A 21,376-nucleotide genomic window follows, 5' to 3' on the forward strand; every position below is an offset into this window, starting at 1 on the left:
TAGCCCCACCACATCCTGTTCCTGAGAGCTAATCTCCTTTGAGTGCCTCCTACCCTGTGCCCATTTCTGAATAGTCAGGCAAAACTGAGTGCCAGCCATCTCTGGGCTAGGATCTGTCTTAGAAATGAGTCTGTCTTAGAAATGAGTCCCACTTTTCCCACTGGTTTGCTGTTTGGCTTTGAGTAAGTTACCTTCCTGGGTATCTTACCTCTTTGAGCCTCTGTTTCTTATTAATATTTCATTTTCTTAACATAGTCAAGTACTTTCTTAATTGAAAAATGTTTTAAAAGTACAACAAAGAAATGTAAAATATCTGTAATCCACTACTTAAAAAAAAATAAGAAAACAGTGTGTATGTGTGAGTAAGAGATGCATACATATATTTTGTGTTCTTCTTTGTTTGCTTTCCAACTATTAGTCTCAAGGCTAGATAGGAAATATATGTAGAATACATAGACTACAGATATTAGTTTCCTTTTCTTTGTCCCTCAGAGTTGTGTAAACTCTTTTTTTTGGGGGGGGGTGAGTACTGGGGATCGAATTACTCAATTCAGGGGCACTCAATTACTGAGCCACATCCCAGTCCTATTGTATTTTATTTAGAGACAGGATCTCACTGAGTTACTTAGTGCCTCACTTTTGCTGAGACTGGCTTTGAACTCATGATTCTCCTATTTCAGCCTCCAGAGCTGCTGGGATTATATGTGTGTGCCACCTTGCCTGGCTTCTGTGAACTCTTGAGTTCCTAGGACTCACTCCTTGGAGGAAGCCAACTCAGTTGATGCACCTCTGGCTAAGCCAGGGATTTCCACCCAGCTTACCTTCATCTGCTTTGGTGCTGTTCTACCTGCCTGGGTGGATCTCAGTGCTCACTAGAGTGTCTCCACAGAGGTCAAGAGTTTGTTCTAGTCATGGGCACACATCTTCTTAGCCTACCCAAGGCCCTGGTCCTAGGTCAGTGCTGACACAGTTGTGATAGCTGCTCAGTTGATACGTGTTGTGCAAATATAAATGATGTTGTTTGAAAGGGCTTTGAAGTATAATATGAAGATTTTAATAGGAGAGACAACTTGGAGAGCATTCCTGCCAAGGGATTAGTAGTATGAGTAAAGGATAAGAGGTGGGAAAAGGCAAGGGTGTAAGTGGGGAAACTCTGAGTAACTGGTTCAGGTGAAGAGGTAAGCATATTTCTGTACTTGTTTGACTAGTTTTTGTGTCCAACTCTGCTCCTAGCACACAGGCCTTCTGAAGAGCCTTATTTATATTTACTGAGGCAGGCCCAAGACAGGAATGCTTGGCTTTGATATACAGATGTACATATTTAGCCTCTGCCTCAGAGAGGCTTGGTGACCCCTGGCCCTTTGATACATTTAGGGAGTAGGCATTTGAACCTGGTTTCTCTCTGGCCTCTGCCTTTCACGGAGCGGGGCACCATTCCCTCTCCTGTGCAATAGAGCATTCATGAGTTCACGGTCCTGAAGGGAAGTTCAGGGATGAAGGCCAGGGAGGATTCAGGTCTGGCCAGGCTGGTGTCTGGGGCTGAAGCCAGGGCCTTTGCTTCTCTTGGCACATCTGATGGGTGCTGCCCTCTGCTCCACAGGCTGGAGGAAGTCCCCCTGGAGGTGCTGAGGCAGAGGGAGTCTAAGTGGCTGGACATGCTCAACAACTGGGACAAATGGATGGCCAAGAAGCACAAAAAGGTGAGGGGCCTGACCTCGGGCTTTGGGCTGGGAATTGGTAGTCTGAGGAGGAAAAGGAGGAAAAGGGAGGAATATCATCAGCTTAGGAAAGCAGGGGCTCTCCAACTATCAGGCTGCCTTCTTCCATCAGCCAAACAGGGAACATAAGCTGGCTGGCAAACAGAGGGAAGGTTGGGCCCTGGTAGATGATTTCAGAATCAAAGAACTTTGTCCTGGAGTTAAACTTCAAAGTTGCTTGTAGCCAATAGCACTTATGGGCAGCTTTGCTCTAAGTGCAGTGAAAAGGCCTAACATGCTTAGCAAATCAGAATTTATAATCCTAATAACAGCTAACTTGTAGGGATTGTTGGCAAAGTGCTGAGCACTTGACCCTACAAATCCTTTCACTACCCCATCAGGTTGGTAATAGTGGCAGGATCTGCACTGATGGATGACCTACAGAATCAAGATTTGAACCAGGAAGTATAACTTTAGCACCTGCCATCTTAACCACTACAGGAAAGGCTTCTTTACACTTTACGTCAACTTGCTGATTTCCCTTTTGTCTCCTGGACAAAGCAAAAAGAAAGTACTCACAATTTACAAAATCTTATAAAAATGAAAACTACTAGGAGTCTTTTTCTAGTCAGGCTATCCTTAGGCACTCTCTCTCACTCTGTGGGAATATACTTGCATTCCACTCTGAAGTCTGTGTGTGTCAATGTCCTCAGCAGGACCTAGTTATTCCCTGGCCTAAAGGAGACCTGCTGAGACACTTATGGCTACAGTTTCTCTACTTACAAGTTGCCAGTCCACAGTGATCCCTGTGTTGTCTGCTGACACACTGATCTAGTATCACTGGCTCAGTGGACTAGTGGAAAGCTCAGGACTAAGTCAGGGATAGGCTTGGGCCCAGTCTCATGCCTTTCCACTTTTCATGCCCATGCCTAGTTGTATAACTTTGGGTAAGTCCCTTCACTCTTTGAGCCTCAGTTTCCCTGGTCAAGTGAGAGAGAGAATTTTGTTGCGAGGGTCTTATAAGGTGGTGCTTCATAAGACTATAAAGCCCTGAACTGTGGTTTGAGAGGCTGTGTGGACCTGGGTTCTTTACTGCTAATCTACATGGGGCACTCATTTTTGACTTATAAGAACATCTTTCAAATGTCAGTTTCTCTAAAAAAATTTTTTTTTTTCCAATACTGGAGATTGAACCCGAGACCTCATGCGTGTTCTACCTCTGGGCTCCATTCCCAACCTTATTTTTGAGACAGGGTCTTACTAAATTGTCAACCCCGGCCCTTAAACTTGTGATCCTTCTGCCTCAGGCCCCTAAATAGTTGGGATTACAGACATGCACCTTTTTGCCTAGCTATTAAGATATTTATATTTCCTCAACTGTTTCCTGCCTGACTTTATGATATGTTTTCTTTCCTCATCCTTCCTCAGGCCTTTCCTTGAGCTATAGCTTGTTCTCCAGCTGTCTGTTGTGGTAACAGACTGCTCTTGTGAGCAGCATGACTCCTCTTCCTCACTGCCTGCAGGAATCATGGCTCTGGCTTTCTCTCCCTGGCCTCCTTTGCAAACAGGGAGTCCTGAGGGAACCCTTAGGGAGTTTTCTCAGCAGGACCATTCAGCAGTCTTCCTTTTGCTCTTTGCTTCCCTGGCACTGTGTTTAGAGCCCCAGGGCTGCTCATGCCCAGCAGAAGATTCCGCAGGCCTGCTTTAACCCACCATACCTGGAGGCCATAACCCACTGCTCTGCTTCAGACCAGGACCACTACAGAGTACCCATCTTTCCTCTTTGGCTGTGGTTACCCTGGACAAGCCCCAGGAGCTCTTTCTGCCTGGCTATGGAGGCTGTGGTCTCCTTTGGTCAAGAAGTCACAGCAAGGAAAAGACTATACCTTTTTTGGGAAGTGTGCTCAGATCCAACACTCCTCCTAAATGACTCCTGCCAGGAGAGGAGGGTGGCTTCCCTCAGCACCCTCAACTGTGTCCAGGACAGAAATCTAGACAGAAAGGGCTATTGCTAGAATACAGTCTTTCCCCATGGGTCCCTGACTTGGGTTTGCTTAAGCAGTGGCCCTGCCCTCCCAGAATTCAGCAGGCAAGGGTGTGGCCTTGCTCAGCTGTCATCAGAGCCCCTCTATCTCAAGGTGTTGCCTAAAAGACTGGTAATCCTTATGCTTTTTGGGAACACTTTCTTGTACTTGTTCCTAACACATCCCTACCATCCTCCCTGAGGCAGGCAGGCAGAGTGGATGACCATTTCCTTATCTTTGTGCTGAGGAGAGTAAGAGGCTAGATGGAAAAGTCCTGAACACCATCTCCTTTATCCTAGGTTGCACTCTTGGTTTTCCAGCCCTTAGCTCCCTACCCTGGGCCTGTCTAAAAGCAGAGCCTCTTGGGGAACCTCAGTGGACTGAAAATACTCCAAAGCTCCCTTGGAGTAGGGCACATGTAACAGGGATCTGTGATGATGGAGCTGCCTGCCTCAGGCTGGGCTTAATCAATTTGTGTGGAAGCTTGAGGGATCTGTGACTCTGGACTGAACAACAGCCAGTCAGTTGCCAAAGCCTGGCCAAAGTGACTTCCTTAAGGTGACCCTTGTCCCACAGCAGCAGGAAACTTCCCAGTCAGGGGCAGTTCCCCTCCACTCCCTTCCTCTCTCCCTTTTCCAGGCAATTCCAGCAGCTCAGTCTTGGCTCTTATGAGCAGTCTGATTCCTATTCCTCACTGCCTGCAGCCTGTCTCCTTCCTGGTTCTTGACTTTCTTTGACCCTTGGAAAGTTTTCTCTTGTTTGTGCTGATCATCAGGAAGGCCAGGTCTTATGTTCTCCCTCTTCTGAGAGTTTCTAGTGGGACTGTTTGAGGGGTTTTCCAGGTGAGGGAAAGTTAGGTGTGAGCTAAGGCCCCAGAGCTTCTGTGTTAAATATCCTTCTGTGATGTAGGGTCGAGAAGAAGCCATTACTTATTGAACACAGATTGTGCGTCAAGCCCCACACTGAGCACATTTGCCCCCTTCTAGTGGAATCCTTTCAGCAAGTCTGAAGTGGTAGGTGACATCATTCAGATCTTAAAGTTGGTAAGAAATGATTGGCCCAAGGCCAGTACAAGACTCAGACCTACATCAGCTACTCTCATGCCCTGTGTACTCAGCTCCTTTATCTCAGGCCAGACTGCTTAGTGTATGGAGCTGAGGGTGTACCCAGTCTCATGCCAACATCTCATAGTAAGGGCTGCAATCAGAATTTACTCCCAGCCAGCTGCCTCTCTCCTTGTCACTGTCAAGGTCCTCTCCGGAGCTCAGGGTCAAGGAGAGAAGAGAGGGAATTCCTGACCAAAACAATGAGAGCCTTCCTTTTGAGTTCTGCTGAGAGTTCTCCAGGCTGTCTGTGTCCTGCTGTACAGCTGCTTAAACCAACACCCTCCATGAAAGTGTTTGGACCACACCTTTGGGTGTATTCTGGTTCATCTTGTGAGCAGCCTTTCCTATTGCTGCAACTGTGCCTTGTGGTGCAACTGTGGTGCAGATCCCTCTCTGGTGACAAGCTATGGGATAACTCAACTTGTATGGTTCCATTTTGATTCAGAAGTACAGTAAGCCCTTAGTATTTGTAGGTTCACACCAGTAGATTCAGCCAACCACAAATGGAAAATATGGTTAGGGTTAAATGGTTATATCTACTGGATATGTAGACTTTATTTCCTGAACAATACAATATACTATTTACTTAGTATTTACATTGCACTAGGTATTATAAATGATCTAGAGATGATTTAAAGTATATGGGAGGATGTGCATAGTTTATATACTCCCTTGATATAGGGTACTTTATATATTCTCCTTTTTATATGGAGGACTTGAATACCAGAAGAGTCTGGTGTCCATGGGGGTTCTGGAACCAGTTCCCTGTGGGAGATTGTAGTTATGGGCAACCAGAATTCTGTGACAGACTTCAGGAATACCTTTTTATTTGTTTGTTTGTTTTGTTTTGCAGTGCTGGGGATTGATCCCAGAGCCTCTGCATGCTAGGCAAGCGCTCTACAGGAGTCACATCCCCAGCCCAGGAATGAATGCCTGTTTTGTCACTGGACCAGGAGATGTGCACTCTGCCATCACCTGGTGGTAGCATGTCTAATTTCAATCCCTCTGTTCCCACTATAGAATCTGCATTATAGTAACAGTAGGAAAGTCCTCCCCTCTACCCCACCCTGCTTTTCTGCGCTTGCTGATATACTGAGTGAGGGTCCCACCAAGCCCTGAAAGACGAGCCTGGCTCAAGGAGCTGCCGGGTGGATGCATGGTCACAGCTATCTTTTTGATTTTCAGATCCGCCTGCGGTGTCAGAAAGGCATCCCACCTTCTCTGCGGGGCCGTGCTTGGCAATACCTGTCAGGAGGCAAGGTGAAACTGCAGCAGAATCCTGGAAAGTTTGACGTGAGTTTGCCTTCCTTCCTTCACCCCACCCTTCCTTCCATGTTTCTGGGCTGGGCGTCCTCCCGTGGCAGCAATTCCCCATATGCTAACCTGGACCTCAGCCAAGGGCCAGGGATGGGGGCAACTGACAGAACCTCCAGTCTTGTGCTTGACAACACAGGACTAGCAGACTGTTTTGGCCCAGTCTTGGGAAACTATGACTCCTGGAGGCTCTGTTCATCTGAGGGTGTAGCCTTGAATAGACCTTAATGGGATGGATAGATTTGCCAAACCCCCAACTCCAGCTCTTTGTCTTCACAACTACTCAGGTTTGTTTTGGGGCACTTATTGTGCTACCTCCCAGTTCTTAGTCATCAGGAGGGATAATCAGAGCATTTCCCTGTTTGGGGCCTGTGCTCTTGGCCTCTATGGGGCTTGCCTAGCAGGACCACAAGACCCTTGACACTGCCTGGCCTTTCATCCTCCTCTCTTCCTCCTACCTCCAAACCAAACCAGACATGCTGCCTGAAGGGGTCATCATTCCTGAAGGTAGCAATGCTAAACTCCCTTCAGGAGTGAGAGGCGACTCTGTGGCCAAAGACGGTGCCCACTGTATCCATGCCTCCCTCTGCCCTACCCCTCTCTTGCTGCTCCCAACTCAGTGACTGGCCAGAGTACACTACCCCTCCATTCACTGACCTGGGCAGTTCCTCCAACCTACTCCCCTGGGGAACTGGGAGGAGGCAGTTGGCTTCCCCAGAATTGCCCCAGCTTACCTGCCAGACCTCATCCCAGGCATCAGGGTTTCTCCCAGGCCACTGGGACTAATGACAGGCAGTGAGACAGAACTGTCAGCCACTAGTTCTTTGTTGACATCCTTCATGCTTCGGTGAACACTCCTGTCTGGCTAGACCTGCTCTCTGAAAAAGGAGGATAGGAGCACAGCAGGGCAGAGTTTCTGTTGTTGCCCTGAAAAGGCTGAGAGCTATTAACTGGCAGCACTTGGCCCCAGGGAAAGAGGTACTGGTGGGACATCTGCTGGGGGAAACTGTGAATCAAGGAAATTGGCTATTCCCATAGAGCACCAATACCAGGCCACACTGGAGTGGCCTTTCAACTCCAGAGTCTTCTTCCCAGTGGCTACATCTCCATTGCAAGGGGCTACTTTCTGGGCAGGGTGGGGAACTCAGGGATGAGAGCCCTGCCCCAAGTCCATAGCTATGTCTGGCTGCCAGAGCACAGGCCCGAGAACCAAGAACATGGGGACTTGGCCAGCATCCTGGTTGCACAGTTCAGCAGGTCCTCAGTGGGTGTAGTAGAGCAGAGTTCTGTACATATATGTAGAGTGGTATGTCCAAAGAGGAACTGGCTACCCGCTGTGACATTTTCAAGGTTGCTTGTGCAAGGAAGTTGATTTGCTGAGAAAAGTCCTTTTTTTTTTTTTGAGGTGATTTTTAATTTGTTTTAATTAGTTATACATGAGAAGTAAAATGCATTTATGCACTTTGATATATCATACATAGATGAGATATAATTTTTCATTTTTCTGAGTGTACATATTATAGAATCATATTGGTTATGCAGTCACATATATACATAAAGTAATAATGTCTGTTTCGTTCTACTATCTTTCCTATCCCCATATCCTCTCCCCTCCCTTCACTTCCCTCTACCTAATCTAAGGTAATGCTATTCTTCTCTGGTGCACCCCGCCCCACCTTATTGTGAATTAGCATCTGTATATTAGAGAAAACATTCAGCCTTTGGCTTTTGGGGATTGGCTTATTTCACTTAGCATGATATTCTCCAACTCGATCCATTTACTGGCAAATGCCATAATTTCATTCTTCTTTAAAGCTGAGTAATATTCTATTGAAAAAAAAATATATATATATATATATATATATACCACATTTTCTTTATCCATTCATCTATTGAAGTACACCTAATTTGGTTCCATTGTTTAGCTATTATGAATTGAGCTGATATAAAAATTGACATGACATCTCATTTTAAGCAATCCTAAGTAATCCTGTGAGGCAAACATTATTACTACTATTCTTATTTTATAAATGAATATTGAACTTATCAATTAGTAGATGCCAACTATTTGGAGAAGATTTGGTTATGGAGAATATAGCCAATTAGATAATTGCCACATATATGCTTTGTTTTCATACCTTTGTGGATGAAATATAGGAGACTCTGCTACTTTGATGCTGGGTTTGAATGTTTGACTTTAGTTATCCAATGCAATACTGGCAGACAAGAAATGAACAGAGATTTGAAATGTGCTCGTGCAATCTGACTTGCTCTTCTGCACTTCTGCTATCACCATGAGCATAACATGCCCGTGAGGACCCACAGGTATCAGAAACATGGAAGACATGCAGACGAGACTGGACTGACTTGCAGCTTGGTGCCAACACCTGTTGAGTGTAGCCTACAGCTATAAAATGCTTTTAGTTTGACCAAACTCAGGTTTGTGAATAAGAAGAAATGATTGTTGTTTTAAACTGATGATCTTGGGATGGCTTGTTAATGCAGCATTATTGTTGTAATAGCTAACTGGTGCAGAGAGGAAGAGAAAATGGAGCGTAAACTGCCCATAAAAAAGAATAAAATGAATTCAAATAAAAAAATTGACATGGATGCATTACTGTAGTATGCTGATTTTAAGTCGAGAAAAGACCTTTTTTAAAAAAAAAAATATTTTTTAGTTGTAGATGGACACAACCTTTATTTATTTTTGTGTGGTGCTGAGGATCAAACCCAATGCCTCATACATGCCAGGCAAGCACTCTACCACTGAGCCACAACCCCAACCCCGAGAAAAGGCCTTCTTGATGCTCTGAATCTGAGCAGTGGGTCCCTGAAGTAGACTTGGGAGCACAGAGATTGGTTTGCTAGCAGATTTTTGGTTTGCTAGGAAGGACTTTTCCTTTAAATGACCCAAAGGAAGCAGACAGGAATGGGAAGCTCTCTCCAATGCCTCACATGCATGAGCCATGGCAGGAGTCTAGGGAGGGGGCTGTGGTATTACTGGGTCCTCCAGTTAACAGTGCTGTAGATAGCTGGTTCCGTCTCAACAGTCAGGACAGATTCTATAGGACTTGGCTACTCCATTTTTTCCTGCACTTGCTATTTCTTGTGTCTTTCTTGGACAAGGAGGACTTTCCTGTTCTTTTTTTACCTGTTTTTCTTCTCCGGTTTCACCTCATGATGGTACCAGCACTGTGCAGGCTCAAGAAGGTCCCAGGCCCATTGATGGAAATTCTGGCTTCTCTGTGGGTGGCCCCTGCCTGGCTTTGATTCCCAGCACACCCCTTCTCCCAAGAGTGATTGCAGCTATCTCTTTTACCTTTTCATCAGCCTGAGTGTGGTTAGGTAGGTACCTTGGGCTGCTGAGGTACCAGATGAACACATTCTAGGAACTAATTTTAGGGGTTTTTAGGTCCCTATACCTCATGGGAACCACCAGGAGAATTTGTGGGGATCTTCTCCCCTTCTGAAAAAAAAAGAAAAACTGAATTTTGCTAGGAATACACAGCACACACACAGGCCCTGTCTTGAGTGTTCGTGGGGCTCCAGAGGATAACACACCTTCCTTCACTGTGGAAACCCAAACCCCTTCCTCTCCCTCAGCCTTCTGGACTCTTTCACCTTTCCTTTCAGTCCTTACTCTATGGTCAAGTTTCAGGCATCCTAAATTCTTTAGTTTAATACTGGACACCCCTATTAAGGGCATGAAAGGGAGAGGGACTTGTATGAGGTCACCTGGTGGTGCCTTCTTAGGATATTTGCTGAAACCTCCTTTCCTTCCCAGCACCTTCCCTGATGCTGCAGCTTGTACTTGGCTCAGCTTCCCTGCTCAGCCCTTTTAGTTTCCTTCATATTTATTTTTCTTTCTTTTCTAAATATTGAAGCATAACTTTATATAGGGAAAAATGTACAGATCTTGAGTGTGCTGTTCAGTGAGCTTTGACAAATAATACTCATCCTTATAACTGACATGCAATTCAAAAAAAGGAGCATTAAATATTATTCCTGGGACCAGCCAATTCTGCCAGGAATGCTCCCCTCCACTCTCCCTAGCCCCTTATATGTGCCTTTGCCTTTGTTTCTAGGAGCTGGACATGTCTCCTGGGGACCCTAAATGGCTTGATGTGATTGAGCGTGACCTGCACAGACAGTTCCCTTTCCATGAGATGTTTGTGTCCCGTGGAGGTCATGGGTGAGCAGGACTATAGGCTGGAAGAGGGGCTCTAGGGCCTGTCCCTCAATGGGCAGAGTGGGTGCAATGAGATTGGAAGTATCCTTGGGGGCCCAGAAGCCAGGTATCCCAGTATCCCAAATTCTGTCAGTATTTCCCTTCTTTTTTTAGAGAGAGGATTTTTTTAATATTTTTTTTTGAGTTTTCGATAGACACAACATCTTTATTTTATATTTATGTGGTGCTGAGGATCAAACTCAGCGCCCCGCTCATGCCAGGCGAGCGCACTACCGCTTGAGCCACATCCCCAGCCCAGTATTTCCCTTCTTTGATTTATGTTTGATAGAGTTCTTAGCATCTCCTCTGGGCAGCTTTCATCATTTATTCCCCAGACTGCTAGAGCTTGCCCACTCTGGCCTTCTGCAAACAGGTTTTTGTTGTAAAAAAGGGATAGTGAGGATTGGGTAGAAAGAGGGTATGCAGGAAGGGACTGATTGGGACAAAGCTGCCAGTGGAGCTGCTAGTGATGGACTCCAGCCTCCAGCCTGATACCTTACCCTGTACCTCTCTGGCAACCTGTCACAGTCCTTCCCCTTTCCTCACCTGTCATGGGGGAATCTCTTCCCACTTTCCTTCTTAGTCAGGTGAGAATCCATATGCTACAGTGGGAGGCCAGCCCCTTGGTGACCACAAGTAGGTCACCGCCCCTTTCCAGGAAAGTGCAAATTCTGAAGGAGGTCCAGTCCAGTGGTTACAGGTGGGGCAGTGGATGGTAGAATCAATCTGTCATGGCTGTCCTGCCTGACTTCTCCACAGCCAGCAGGACCTGTTCCGTGTGCTAAAGGCCTACACGCTGTACCGACCTGAGGAGGGCTACTGCCAAGCCCAGGCGCCTATTGCTGCTGTTCTACTCATGCACATGCCTGCTGAGGTACCATCAGGCCCTGGACACATGGGTGGGCAAAGGGACCAACCCCAGTAGCAAGGCCTGATGTTTTTCTCGCCCATAGCAAGCCTTCTGGTGTCTGGTACAGATCTGTGAGAAGTATCTGCCTGGCTACTACAGTGAGAAATTGGTGAGTACTTTGCTGGCCTGGGACCTGACCCCAGCTGGATGCCTTCTGTGGTCCCTCTAGGCTCTTCTTTCTACAGTCATTCCAGGCTGAAGTCCTAGAGTCTGGTCTCCCAGACCCTGGTGTCATAGGTGCTACACTTGCCTACATCTCTCCCTCCAACCACTTGGGCCATTTGGCAGGACTGAAATTCCTCCAGAGCACAAAGTTCTTCCTGCCTCTGCTGTGGTGTAGGAGTAAACCTCTACCTGAAGCTCCATTCCTCTCAAAACTCCTCCTTTCTCAGCTTTCAGCTTGTGTGGAGCTTTCCTTGGCCTGAGTAGGGAGAACCCTCTGTCAGGTACTTGTGTAGCATTCCTGTTCCTGCCATGTTCAGGGCACTCAGCACTGTTATCCCCTCTCCTAGTCCCTTTTCACTATAAGTTCCATGAGGGGGACCAGCTGTCTAGTTTGCTCACTGCGGCTTTGGTCATGGCCCCATGGCCTTGATGTCCCCCCAGGAGGCGATCCAGCTGGACGGCGAGATCCTCTTCTCATTGCTGCAGAAGGTGTCACCTGTGGCCCACAAGCACCTCAGCCGTCAGAAGATTGACCCGCTGCTCTACATGACAGAGTGGTTCATGTGCGCCTTTGCCCGCACCCTGCCCTGGAGCTCTGTGCTGCGTGTCTGGGACATGTTCTTCTGTGAGGGTAACCAGGCTGGCCTGGGGGGAATTTCAGAGTCCTGGTAGAGGCCTCCTTGCACTCACCATCTGCTTCCCATGCAGGAGTCAAGATCATCTTCCGGGTGGGGTTGGTGCTACTGAAGCACGCACTGGGCTCCCCAGAGAAGCTCAAAGCCTGCCAGGGCCAGTACGAGACCATCGAGCAACTGCGGAGCCTCAGTCCCAAGATCATGCAGGAAGCCTTCCTGGTTCAGGAGGTTCGGCCCACACCTGCCCCTTGTGGCGACTGGGAGGGAAGAGGATTTGGTAGGGTTCTGCTCACAAGGATGGGCTACCCATGCTGGGCCCACTGCTAAGCAGCCCTGAACAGGGCTGATGGACCTCACCTTCCTGTCTGGGTGGGGCACAGAGAGGCCTTGGTTTGTAGGACCTTCCTTATACAAGTTACCGGGGAATGAAGAGGAGCTGCAACTTGTAACCTCTTCTTTCCTGGTCCCACATTCATGGCCTGGGCTTTATTTTCCTTTTTTTTTTTTCTTTGTGGATACTACTCTCTCAGGCTACAATGAAGTGATACATGAGTGGCCAGCTTCTATGGCTGGAGGCCAGGGGATAGGGCTGATGCCATTGCGTGGGGAAGAAATAGAAAGCAACAGCCCATTTTTGTACTTGCTTTACCAACAGCTGCTGAAGACTGTGCCATTATCCCTATTTTACGTATGAGGAAATGGAGGCTCACAGAGGCAGGATCATAAAGTGACTCCCCCAGTCACCAACCAAAAAGTGGCACAGCTGGAATTAGCCCAGGAGGCCAGGGTGCCCTAGGCAGTTGGGGGGCAGGGCATGTGGGCCAAGAATGGGTGTTGTCCTGAGCCTTATTTCTCTTGCCCAGTAAGAAAGGCAAATTGACTTGTGTGTTGTGAGCAGCTTTTTCCTCAGAGGCAGTGGGTTTCATGTCCCTGGCACTCAGCTCTGGGACTTGTGACCACAGCTTGGGACCAGATTCTCATCTTTGCTGGGTTCAGCTGTTATCAGTGAGAGCTGGGAGACGCTGAAGGGAGAGCAGGGGTCCAGGCTGAAACAACTGGTGATGGTCCTTCTTCTTGGTGCTTACCTGCCCCTCACTGCCCCTGCAGGTGGTAGAGTTGCCTGTGACAGAGCGCCAGATTGAGCGTGAGCATCTCATCCAGCTGCGGCGCTGGCAGGAGACACGGGGTGAGCTGCAGTGTCGCTCCCCACCCAGGCTGCATGGTGCCAAGGCCATCCTAGATGCAGAGCCCGGCCCCCGGCCTGCCCTGCAACCTTCACCGTCCATCCGCCTACCCCCAGATGCACCCCTCCCTGGTCCCAAAGCCAAGCCCAAGCCTCCCAAGCAGGTCCAGAAGGAGCAGCGGAAGCAGACAAAAGCAAGTGGGCAACTGGACAAGTCCCTGTCCCCCAACCAAGCCGCGGTAGTGACGGCTGCAGGAGATGCATGTCTCTCACAGGATGTGCCCTCAAAGGACCTGGCTTCTCAGGACCCAGCCCCCCAGGACTCAGCACCCCAGGACTTAGCCCACCACTGCTCCCAGGAGAGCCTGACATCCCAGGAGAGTGAAGATACCTACTTGTAACCCCGGCAGCTCAGGCCTCCAGGGTGGGGGTCTCCACACACCTACATGGTTTGAAGACTGATGCTCCAGGTCCTGCTCACCCAAGGGCCCCACTGCTTGGCCACTGGGCTGGGAGAGTCTGGCTGGACTAGCACAGATTCTGCCTGAGCCTCCTTATTTATTTTCTCTAGAGTGGAGCTCGGGCTGGCCCAGTCAGGGCAGACAGAAGCCAGGGCAGACAGAAGCCAGGGCCAAGTGGGTGGGGCCTCATTCAGCACCCTTCCTGGATGCTCCCAGGATTAGGGTGCTGGCATGAGGAGAGAGGGTGGGGTGCCCTTTGTGTAAAATAGAAATGTGGTTTTGTACAGAAATAAACAGGCTTGTGTAGAGAGTTGGTGTGTAGCTAGGGACTGGGAAGGGGTGACACCCTGGTGCTTAGCATCTCTTCTCCACATCTCTTAACCCCAAACTATCTTCTTTGAGAAGTACCTTTGGCAGAGGAATTGCCAAGTCCAGGACCAGCCCCTCTTATTGGCCCCATCTTCCCTGACCCCATCCCTTTCCTCTGCCATGGATGAGGGACACCAGGGCTTGGAGCCCACCACTGGATCAGAGCAGGGTTATGATTTCCTGGACTTAGGTCCCTATTAATAATCATTGAAGGGTAAGGGCTTCCTGCAGAGGTGGCTTCAAGCTCTTTCCCCTCCAAGGCCTAGCCAGATGCCACTTCAGGTCCTGATTAGCTTCTGAGTGCTCATTGGAGATTGGAAGCTGGCACCAGGGGTGAGGAACCATGAATGTCCTCATGCTCAGCCCAGGCCTCTGTCAAGAGGCAGATAGGTGAGGGGAGAAGTCTGGGTCCTTGATAAAATGCTGCCTTATGTTTACTGAGCACTTACCTTGTGGCAGGCAGGCTTGGTTGTGTGGTGTGCCTGAGAGGTAGGGAACTGGAGCCGAGTGGGAAAGGAGCCTTGCCTTCCGACATGAAGAGCCACACTGGCACCTAGATCCCTTCACTCATCTCCCTCTCCTGACCAGTTTTCTAGTGATCCTACTGCTACTGAGAGGCCAGGCAGGCATTTGGTCACAACTGATGACTGGCAAGGCTGAGGACAGGGTGTCCCTGGGAAAGGCCCCCCTCCGCCTCGGCCCCTTCTGCTGAGGAAGCAGCTTTTCCAGTCAAACAATAGGAGCTGTTCCTGGCAGGAGACCAGGCTGGGCCAGGCCATAGTGGGTGGGGAGGGTGGAGAGAGGAGCAGAGCCTCCCTGTGAGCTTTTAGGCCTTGGTTGTGTATGGGACATCTTTTTCTGGTACAGCTGGGGATACTGAAGCCTAGGGAGGTGAACTACCAGTGGAGGCTCAAGGGAGACCACCCACTTCCTCCCCCTGCCCATTACCCTGTGTTTTCCCACCCTATCTTCACCTGCCCTGGGTGAGATGGGCTCAGTCTGAGAAACACTCCTCCTTCCTCCAGTTCTCCAGGGGACAGGCAAGGATATCATGGTTGCACAGAGTTTCCTGGAATACCTGCAAATCCAATAATGCAGGGAACAGGTTTAGCGTGATCCCTAGGTGCTTATGGTGGAGGTTCCAGAACAGGTAGAAAGCCTGCTCACTATTACTTTAACCCACTTGGTTCAAACCCTCTGTTTGAGGCCAGAGGATGCTTGAGCCAAAAAAAAAAAAGCCCCTTGGAGCATGCTCAGCTCTACTATGAAGCCACCTGAGCTTGCTGATGCCTGCTCAGCCTTGAGGTTGTCTTAGACCTTGCAGAGGTCTGATAAGAATCTGGGGTGCCAGCCAGTTCTGGGGGCGTCCTTGGGCCTGAAGCAAATTAAGATGTGCTTAGGCCAACTGGGTTCTGCTAATGCCTACAGGCTCCGGGAAGGCCTCTGCAGAGCTCAAAGCCCAGGCCTGAGGTCTAAGTATCCTGTGAGCCTTAATTGCATGGGTCTGTCCCTGCAGAGCCCTGGTCATCCCTAGCCCAGGCACTTCTGGGTATCATTTTTATTGAGGGACCTCAAGCTGGGGCATCTTCAGTGCTCTACCCGACTGGCAGAGGTGGCTAGGTTTCGCCTTACCTCTGAGCTCCTGGTGGGGAGTCTTCTCTGGAACTGGGTGAGAAAAATGGGGCCACCAAGGCCTGGTGGCCCACTTGCAAAGTGGAGAGGGGAAATTATCAATACCAATCCTAGGCAGCGATTGCTTTGGGAACGGGGGACCTTTGTCACCACAACTTCAGTCAGCTTTGAAGGTTTTGCCTCACACGAAGCCAGAAACAGGAAGGACAGAAATGCCCCACACCATCACACTCTTGGGAGTTAATTACATCGCGTTCAGGGAATTTTGGGGCAGCATTCTACTCCCAGTCAAGCTCCGGTTTGTCTCAAGGCCCCTCCTAGTCTTAAAGCCCTCAACCACAATGCCCACGTGTGGGCCCCAGAAGACAGAATCAAACCCTTGCCTCCTGAACAGCCGCCAGCTGGCGGAAAGGGCGGAGCCCAGGAGTGGGGGCGCGGTCAAGGCGGGGCCCAGGGAACGCAGCGGGTGGGATCAAGCTGTGATTCGGGAGCTAGGGCTAGAGGGGTGGAGCCATCCGGGGTGGGGCTCGGAGAGCTGGAAGAAGCTGGGTGAAGTACTGGTGTGGAAGGCGTGGCCACCTTGCATAGGCCGCGCATCTTGAAGGGCGTGACCATCAAGTAGCTGGGCGCCCAGCTGAGTGCCCTGTTGGGCGGGTCTGCAGTGTTGTGAGCGGCGTACATAGTCCCGCACAGCGGCTCCTTTAAGTCCGGGGCGCCACCCCTGCCGCCCCGCCTCCGGCCTCGGTTTAGCTGGCGGCGGGGCTGGGGCCGCGCGAGCCGAGATGGAGCTGCACATCCTAGAGCACCGGGTGCGGGTGCTGAGCCTCGCCCGCCAGGGTCTCTGGCTCTACACCCACCCTCTCATCAAGCTGCTCTTCCTGCCCCGCCGTAGCCGGTGCGCTCCCGGGTTCGGGGGCGCCGATGGGGGGGGGCGGCTCTTCACTGTTTCTCCCGGCCAGGGTTGGAGGATTAGGATCGTCGCGAGGCGGGCGGGAGCGGGAAGGCAGGCGCTCCCCCTCCGGCCGCCATCCGGCCTGGGCCTACCCTCCCGGGGACCGCCGCCTATCCGGTCCCGGAGGCTGCATCCCAGGGCCAGTCAAGGCGCAAACAGCCTGGAGTGGGCAATGCTTAACTCCGAATGGTGTGAAGTGGGGGCATTCTTACCTGGCCACTACGGAGAGCTCCTTCCCGACGCCTCCCATCAGGTCAGAGGGGCCGGCCTGGGGGCCCAAGGTCCGATGCCCCTGGTGTTGTCTCGGGTGTGAGCCTCTCCTCCCTGGAGTAATGGAGGGGCGGGAGGCTACGGGGAGGGAGTTTTGGAGGTGGACAACAGCCCTTGCCTGGGGAGATGGGGCCCACACCCCTTTGCCCAGGGGAAATTGAGCCTGCGGATGAGGGCCGGGCAGGAAGGCGCCTGGCAGGGGTCCTTTGGGACGAATTGAGCTCAGTCCACCCCCACCGCCCCCTCCCCGGGAGTGCTCCACTCCAGGCTGAAGATCCTCCCTGCTCCCGACCAGGTGTAAATTCTTCAGCCTGACGGAGACCCCCGAGGATTACACGCTCATGGTGGACGAGGAGGGCTTTAAAGGTGGGGTCTAGTCTCATGCTTCCCTCTATGCAGGATTCCTAACGGATGCTGGGATCCAGATCCCAAGAACTTGGGCCTTGAAAGGCAGATGGATCTGGGTTCGAATTCTACTCCACCACTCACTGGCTCTCTTGATGAAATCACTTTCCCTGAGATATTTCCTCTTTTGTAAAATGGGTATAGTTACGGTAGTGATCTAGCAGGGTCCCAGGAGGGTATCATAAAAGTGAAACTGTCAGGGAGGGGTCGCTTAGTAGCCTTAGGCCAGTAAGGAGGGGGGCAGGTATCTTAGCTACAGGTCGGGACTTGAATGTGTGGGGTGGGGGAAGGAGGTTCCTGCTGCTGTTTTAACCCCTGGGCATTGTTTTCTGTTGGACTTTTATCCCGGGTACACGTCAGCTCCTCCCCTGCTGGTTTAGGAACTCCTGGAGTCTGAGGGTTGAGAAGGGAATGCAGGAGCAGGCAGCCAGGGCAGGGTCCTGGGGGCCTCCTGGCTGTGCCTCTGGGAACAGCAGCCAACCGGGGCCCTGGCCCTTGTTCAGAACTGGCCTCCAGCCTGGTCCCTCCCTGGACCCTGGAGCTGCTGTCTCTCCCCACTTCTGCAAGAGTTAGCCCATCCTTACAGGCCGGGATCAGACTAACCAACTGGAGGTTGTCCTATCTCCTTGCTGCTCCACTTCAGGCCTTGGGTTCCAAGTTGCTACTTAATTTCAGGGAAGTCTGGATCTGCAAACGAGGAAAAGCCCTTCCACCCACAGGCTAACCCAATCTACTTGCGCCCCCCAGTGGTGCTTTGTGATATAAAGCCTCTGTTAATGCTCAAAACATTACTTTCATCCCATTTTACAGATAAGGAAACAGATCATTTGCCCCATAACAAGTAATTAGCAGAGCTGGGATTTGAAACCAGTTGAGTCTGGAGTTCAGATATTTAATGGGAAGGTTCAACACCCCCCCCCCCCCGCCTTCACCAACACACACACAGTACCCAAAGCACTTCTCAGTCTGCATACCTATGGGTATTACTCTGCAGCACTAGGGGGAGACAGCTCTCATCTCCAGACCTGCCCATATATTGCTGACCCTCCAAGGCACAGACAGGGAAATTAAGTCTCAGAAAGGGTAGCCCTGAAGGCCCTTACTAGGCATTTGCCTCCTACTACAGAGCTGCCCCCATCGGAATTTCTGCAAGTGGCTGAAGCCACCTGGCTGGTGATGAATGTGTCGTCGCACAGTGGTGCAGCAGTGCAGGCTGCTGGGGTCACTAAAATTGCTCGCTCAGTCATCACGCCACTGGCCGAGCACCATGTATCTGTGCTGATGCTATCCACTTACCAGACAGACTTCATCCTGGTAAGTTTCCCATAGGTATAGGCACAAGGCAGCATGGGCATGGGTGCCTGGGGGACCCATGTGATGTGCCATATGTCTATGGCCCAGGTGCGGGAGCAGGACCTGTCTGTGGTGATCCACACTCTGGCCCAGGAGTTTGACATTTACCGTGAAGTGGGTGGGGAGCCTGTGCCTGTTGCCAGGGATGATTCCAGCAACGGCTTTCCTCGTGCCCAGCATGGTGAGGTCTGCCTCTTGACACCTAAACATTCCAGTGGGGCTCTTCCCTTATGCTGGTGGGTCTGGGGGCATGGGAAAACCAGCAGACACTAACTGCCTCTTGAGCTGGGAGGAGGAGTGGGAGGTCCCAGGCTGGTTCCTGGAGTTTGAGGTAAGCCGGCCTGGGGTTATTCCCAGACTGACCACCAGGGGTCGCCCCAGCCCATGAATGCCTTTTCATCTGGCGCCCTGTCCACCTCAAGCAGGGCCCAGCCCCACAGTGCATCCCATTCAGAGTCCACAGAACCGCTTCTGTGTTCTCACGCTGGACCCTGAGACACTGCCAGCCATCGCCACCACCCTCATTGATGTCCTCTTCTACTCTCACAGGTGGGTTGTGTGTACATTTGGTCTTTGTCCTCACACCACTGTTTCCTTCACTCTGACTCACCTTTGTCCTATCTGCTTCGTCTGCACCCTGTTCCCTCTGCTGTGTCTCAGGGTTCCTGGCAGCCCATGGTTTCCACGTGCCCTTCACTGATATTCAGGGAAGGTCTTAACCTCAAAGTTAGAGCCTTCTCCTGTGGTCAGCAGAGCCACTCCCAATCATTCCCTGGTCAGATCCTCTACTTCTGGGGTCTTTCATCTTCAGCATGAACAAGGCTTATTGTCCTACCCCATCCCCACCAGCACCTCCCAGTAGAGATTGACTGTAAGTAGATAGAGTGGGCTGGGTGTTTGGCAGAAACCCTGACTCTGCTGTCCCTCCCTAGTGCCCCCAAGGAAGTGGCCCTGGGCAGTCCTGAGCCCAGTTCCATCCAATTCTTCGCCTTCTCCCTCATTGAGGGCTACATCTCTATCGTCATGGATGCTGAGACACAAAAAAAGTATGATTCCTGATTCTAGGTGGGCAACAGACCCTATGCTAGCCTGGGGAGGGAGAAGGCAGGGCACCAGACTTTTGAGGTCTGCATGTACACCTGCCCTAGGGACTCACAGTGGGATAGGGACAGATGGGGGTGCCTTGCCTATCACCCACATGCCTCCCCAGATTCCCCAGTGACCTCCTGCTGACCAGTTCCTCAGGCGAGCTGTGGAGGATGGTGCGCATTGGTGGACAGCCCCTAGGCTTTGGTGAGGCCACTCCCTGTGTTGGGGGGTAGGGAAGGCCTATGGTGTAACCACAGTGGCCAGTGTAAGCCTTGTGTGTCCCTCCTTATCCCTTAGATGAATGTGGGATTGTGGCCCAGATTGCGGGTCCCCTGGCTGCCGCTGACATCTCTGCATACTACATCAGCACTTTCAATTTTGACCATGCCCTGGTGAGTACCATGAGTTGGGGCAGGGGATCCTAGAGGGAAACTGAGGCCCAGAATGGAGGGGCCATAAGGTAATCCCAGCTGGGCTAGGCAGAACATCTGGACATTCCTGATTGGATTCAGTCCTGGCCCTCCTTCCTGATCATTTGTCCCCAGGTGCCTGAGGATGGTATCAACAGTGTCATCGCAGTCCTCCAGCGAAGGCCAGAGAGCCTGGCCTCCTAAGGCCTGTAGGGATCAGTGCAGAATCCCAGATCTTCTGGCTTCTGGGTTTCCAGAGACTTCTCTAAGCTATTTCCTCAAGCTCTGGGATGATTTCCCCTGTTCCTGGCGGGGGAACCTTCATTCCACTCTCTGTATGTAAGCTGTGTGCTGGCACCGGCTCTCGTGGACACGTGTGTACGCACAGGTGGAATGGGCAGGTGCTAGCCCGACCGTGTGTCTACCCATGCGGGGAACATGGTGCTCTGGGGCTTAAGCCCCCAACCCATCATTCCCTGTTGTGGTCTCGGCATTTGCACAGTCCCTGCCTGAGGCCTGAGCCATCTCCCTCACCTCCCCTGAGGGCCAGCTGCCCCCACTGGGCAGGGTCCCATGTCTGGCTGGATTGCCTCCAGTTAGGCAAAATCTTGACAGTGCCTCCCCCTCCTGGGGCTTCCAAGAAAAGTGTTTTTTACTTCTGTTTCACTCTCTTCTTTCTCTCTTTTTAAAAAAATCATCTGTTAATAAAGGACTTTATATTGACTAGACTGGGCTGTGGTCCATGGGGCTTATCTAGGGCTTACTCTCAGCCAGGGCAGTCCCCAGGCCTTGTTCTCTCCCTGTGTAGCTGTTGAGAACTGGGCTCACCTCACCTCGCTTGCTGCTCATGATAGTTCCCTGAGCAGTACGTGAAACATCACCACGTTCCAGATGAGGAACTGAAGCTTTGAGAAGTTCACAAGTGATAGGACTCAGCGAAGGTCACTTGACTCCCACCCAAGGCTGTCTGCCTTGGAAGTCTGGGCTCTTTTTTCATTCCTTGCTGCTTCTATTCCCACAGAGTTCCTGGCCTCATGTCCATCAGGGGGGTCTGAACGTGGGCAGAGACTTCTGGATCCTTCTGTCTGGGCATCCCCCAAACCATCTGGGTACAAGTGGGCTGGTATGAAACCCATAGAGGAGGGCCCCAAAGCCCCTTTCTTCCAGATTGTG

General features: G+C 50.9%; 2 protein-coding genes across 4 annotated transcripts in view; both read left to right on the forward strand.

Moving 5' to 3' along the window:
- Tbc1d10a (TBC1 domain family member 10A) overlaps positions 1–14,033 on the forward strand; it is a 32,791-nt gene extending 18,758 nt beyond the window's left edge. For both annotated transcript variants that reach the window (XM_046439478.2, XM_046439479.2), the window contains exons 2-9: positions 1,601–1,700; positions 6,013–6,120; positions 10,227–10,333; positions 11,129–11,243; positions 11,323–11,388; positions 11,886–12,075; positions 12,153–12,307; positions 13,187–14,033. In XM_046439478.2, the coding sequence (XP_046295434.1) occupies positions 1,601–1,700; positions 6,013–6,120; positions 10,227–10,333; positions 11,129–11,243; positions 11,323–11,388; positions 11,886–12,075; positions 12,153–12,307; positions 13,187–13,663 (1,318 nt within the window). In that variant the 3' untranslated portion in view covers positions 13,664–14,033. The remainder of the gene's footprint in view (positions 1–1,600; positions 1,701–6,012; positions 6,121–10,226; positions 10,334–11,128; positions 11,244–11,322; positions 11,389–11,885; positions 12,076–12,152; positions 12,308–13,186) is intronic.
- Positions 14,034–16,383: 2,350 nt separating this feature from the next.
- Castor1 (cytosolic arginine sensor for mTORC1 subunit 1) lies at positions 16,384–20,931 on the forward strand. Of its 2 annotated transcripts, none has more exons than XM_046439517.2 (9): positions 16,384–16,619; positions 17,242–17,312; positions 18,478–18,665; positions 18,753–18,885; positions 19,130–19,253; positions 19,637–19,750; positions 19,915–19,997; positions 20,091–20,185; positions 20,339–20,931. In XM_046439517.2, the coding sequence occupies exons 1-9, from the start codon at positions 16,507–16,509 to the stop codon at positions 20,405–20,407; spliced, it is 990 nt and encodes a 329-aa protein (XP_046295473.1). In that variant the 5' UTR covers positions 16,384–16,506; the 3' UTR covers positions 20,408–20,931. The 2 variants fall into 2 exon arrangements, with proteins under 2 accessions (XP_046295473.1, XP_046295471.1); XM_046439515.1 differs by lacking the exon at positions 16,384–16,619 and adding an exon at positions 16,626–16,929.
- The last annotated feature ends 445 nt before the right edge of the window (positions 20,932–21,376 follow it).

The sequence above is a fragment of the Marmota monax genome, unplaced genomic scaffold, assembly GCF_021218885.2.
Source record: "Marmota monax isolate L192 unplaced genomic scaffold, Marmota_monax_Labrador192_F-V1.1 WCK01_AAM20220418_F8-fsc00253, whole genome shotgun sequence".
Lineage (NCBI taxonomy): Eukaryota > Metazoa > Chordata > Mammalia > Rodentia > Sciuridae > Marmota > Marmota monax.

What these genes read in the sequence shown, in the direction of transcription:
- Castor1 (XM_046439515.1), top strand. Translation starts at nt 16,646, where the DNA reads ATGGGGGGGGGCGGCTCTTCACTGTTTCTCCCGGCCAGGGTTGGAGGA. An exon ending in TTCCCGACGCCTCCCATCAG is followed by an intron (nt 16,930 to 17,241) that starts GTCAGAGGGGCC and finishes GCTCCCGACCAG; the next exon opens with GTGTAAATTCTTCAGCCTGA. An exon ending in TCAATTTTGACCATGCCCTG is followed by an intron (nt 20,186 to 20,338) that starts GTGAGTACCATG and finishes ATTTGTCCCCAG; the next exon opens with GTGCCTGAGGATGGTATCAA.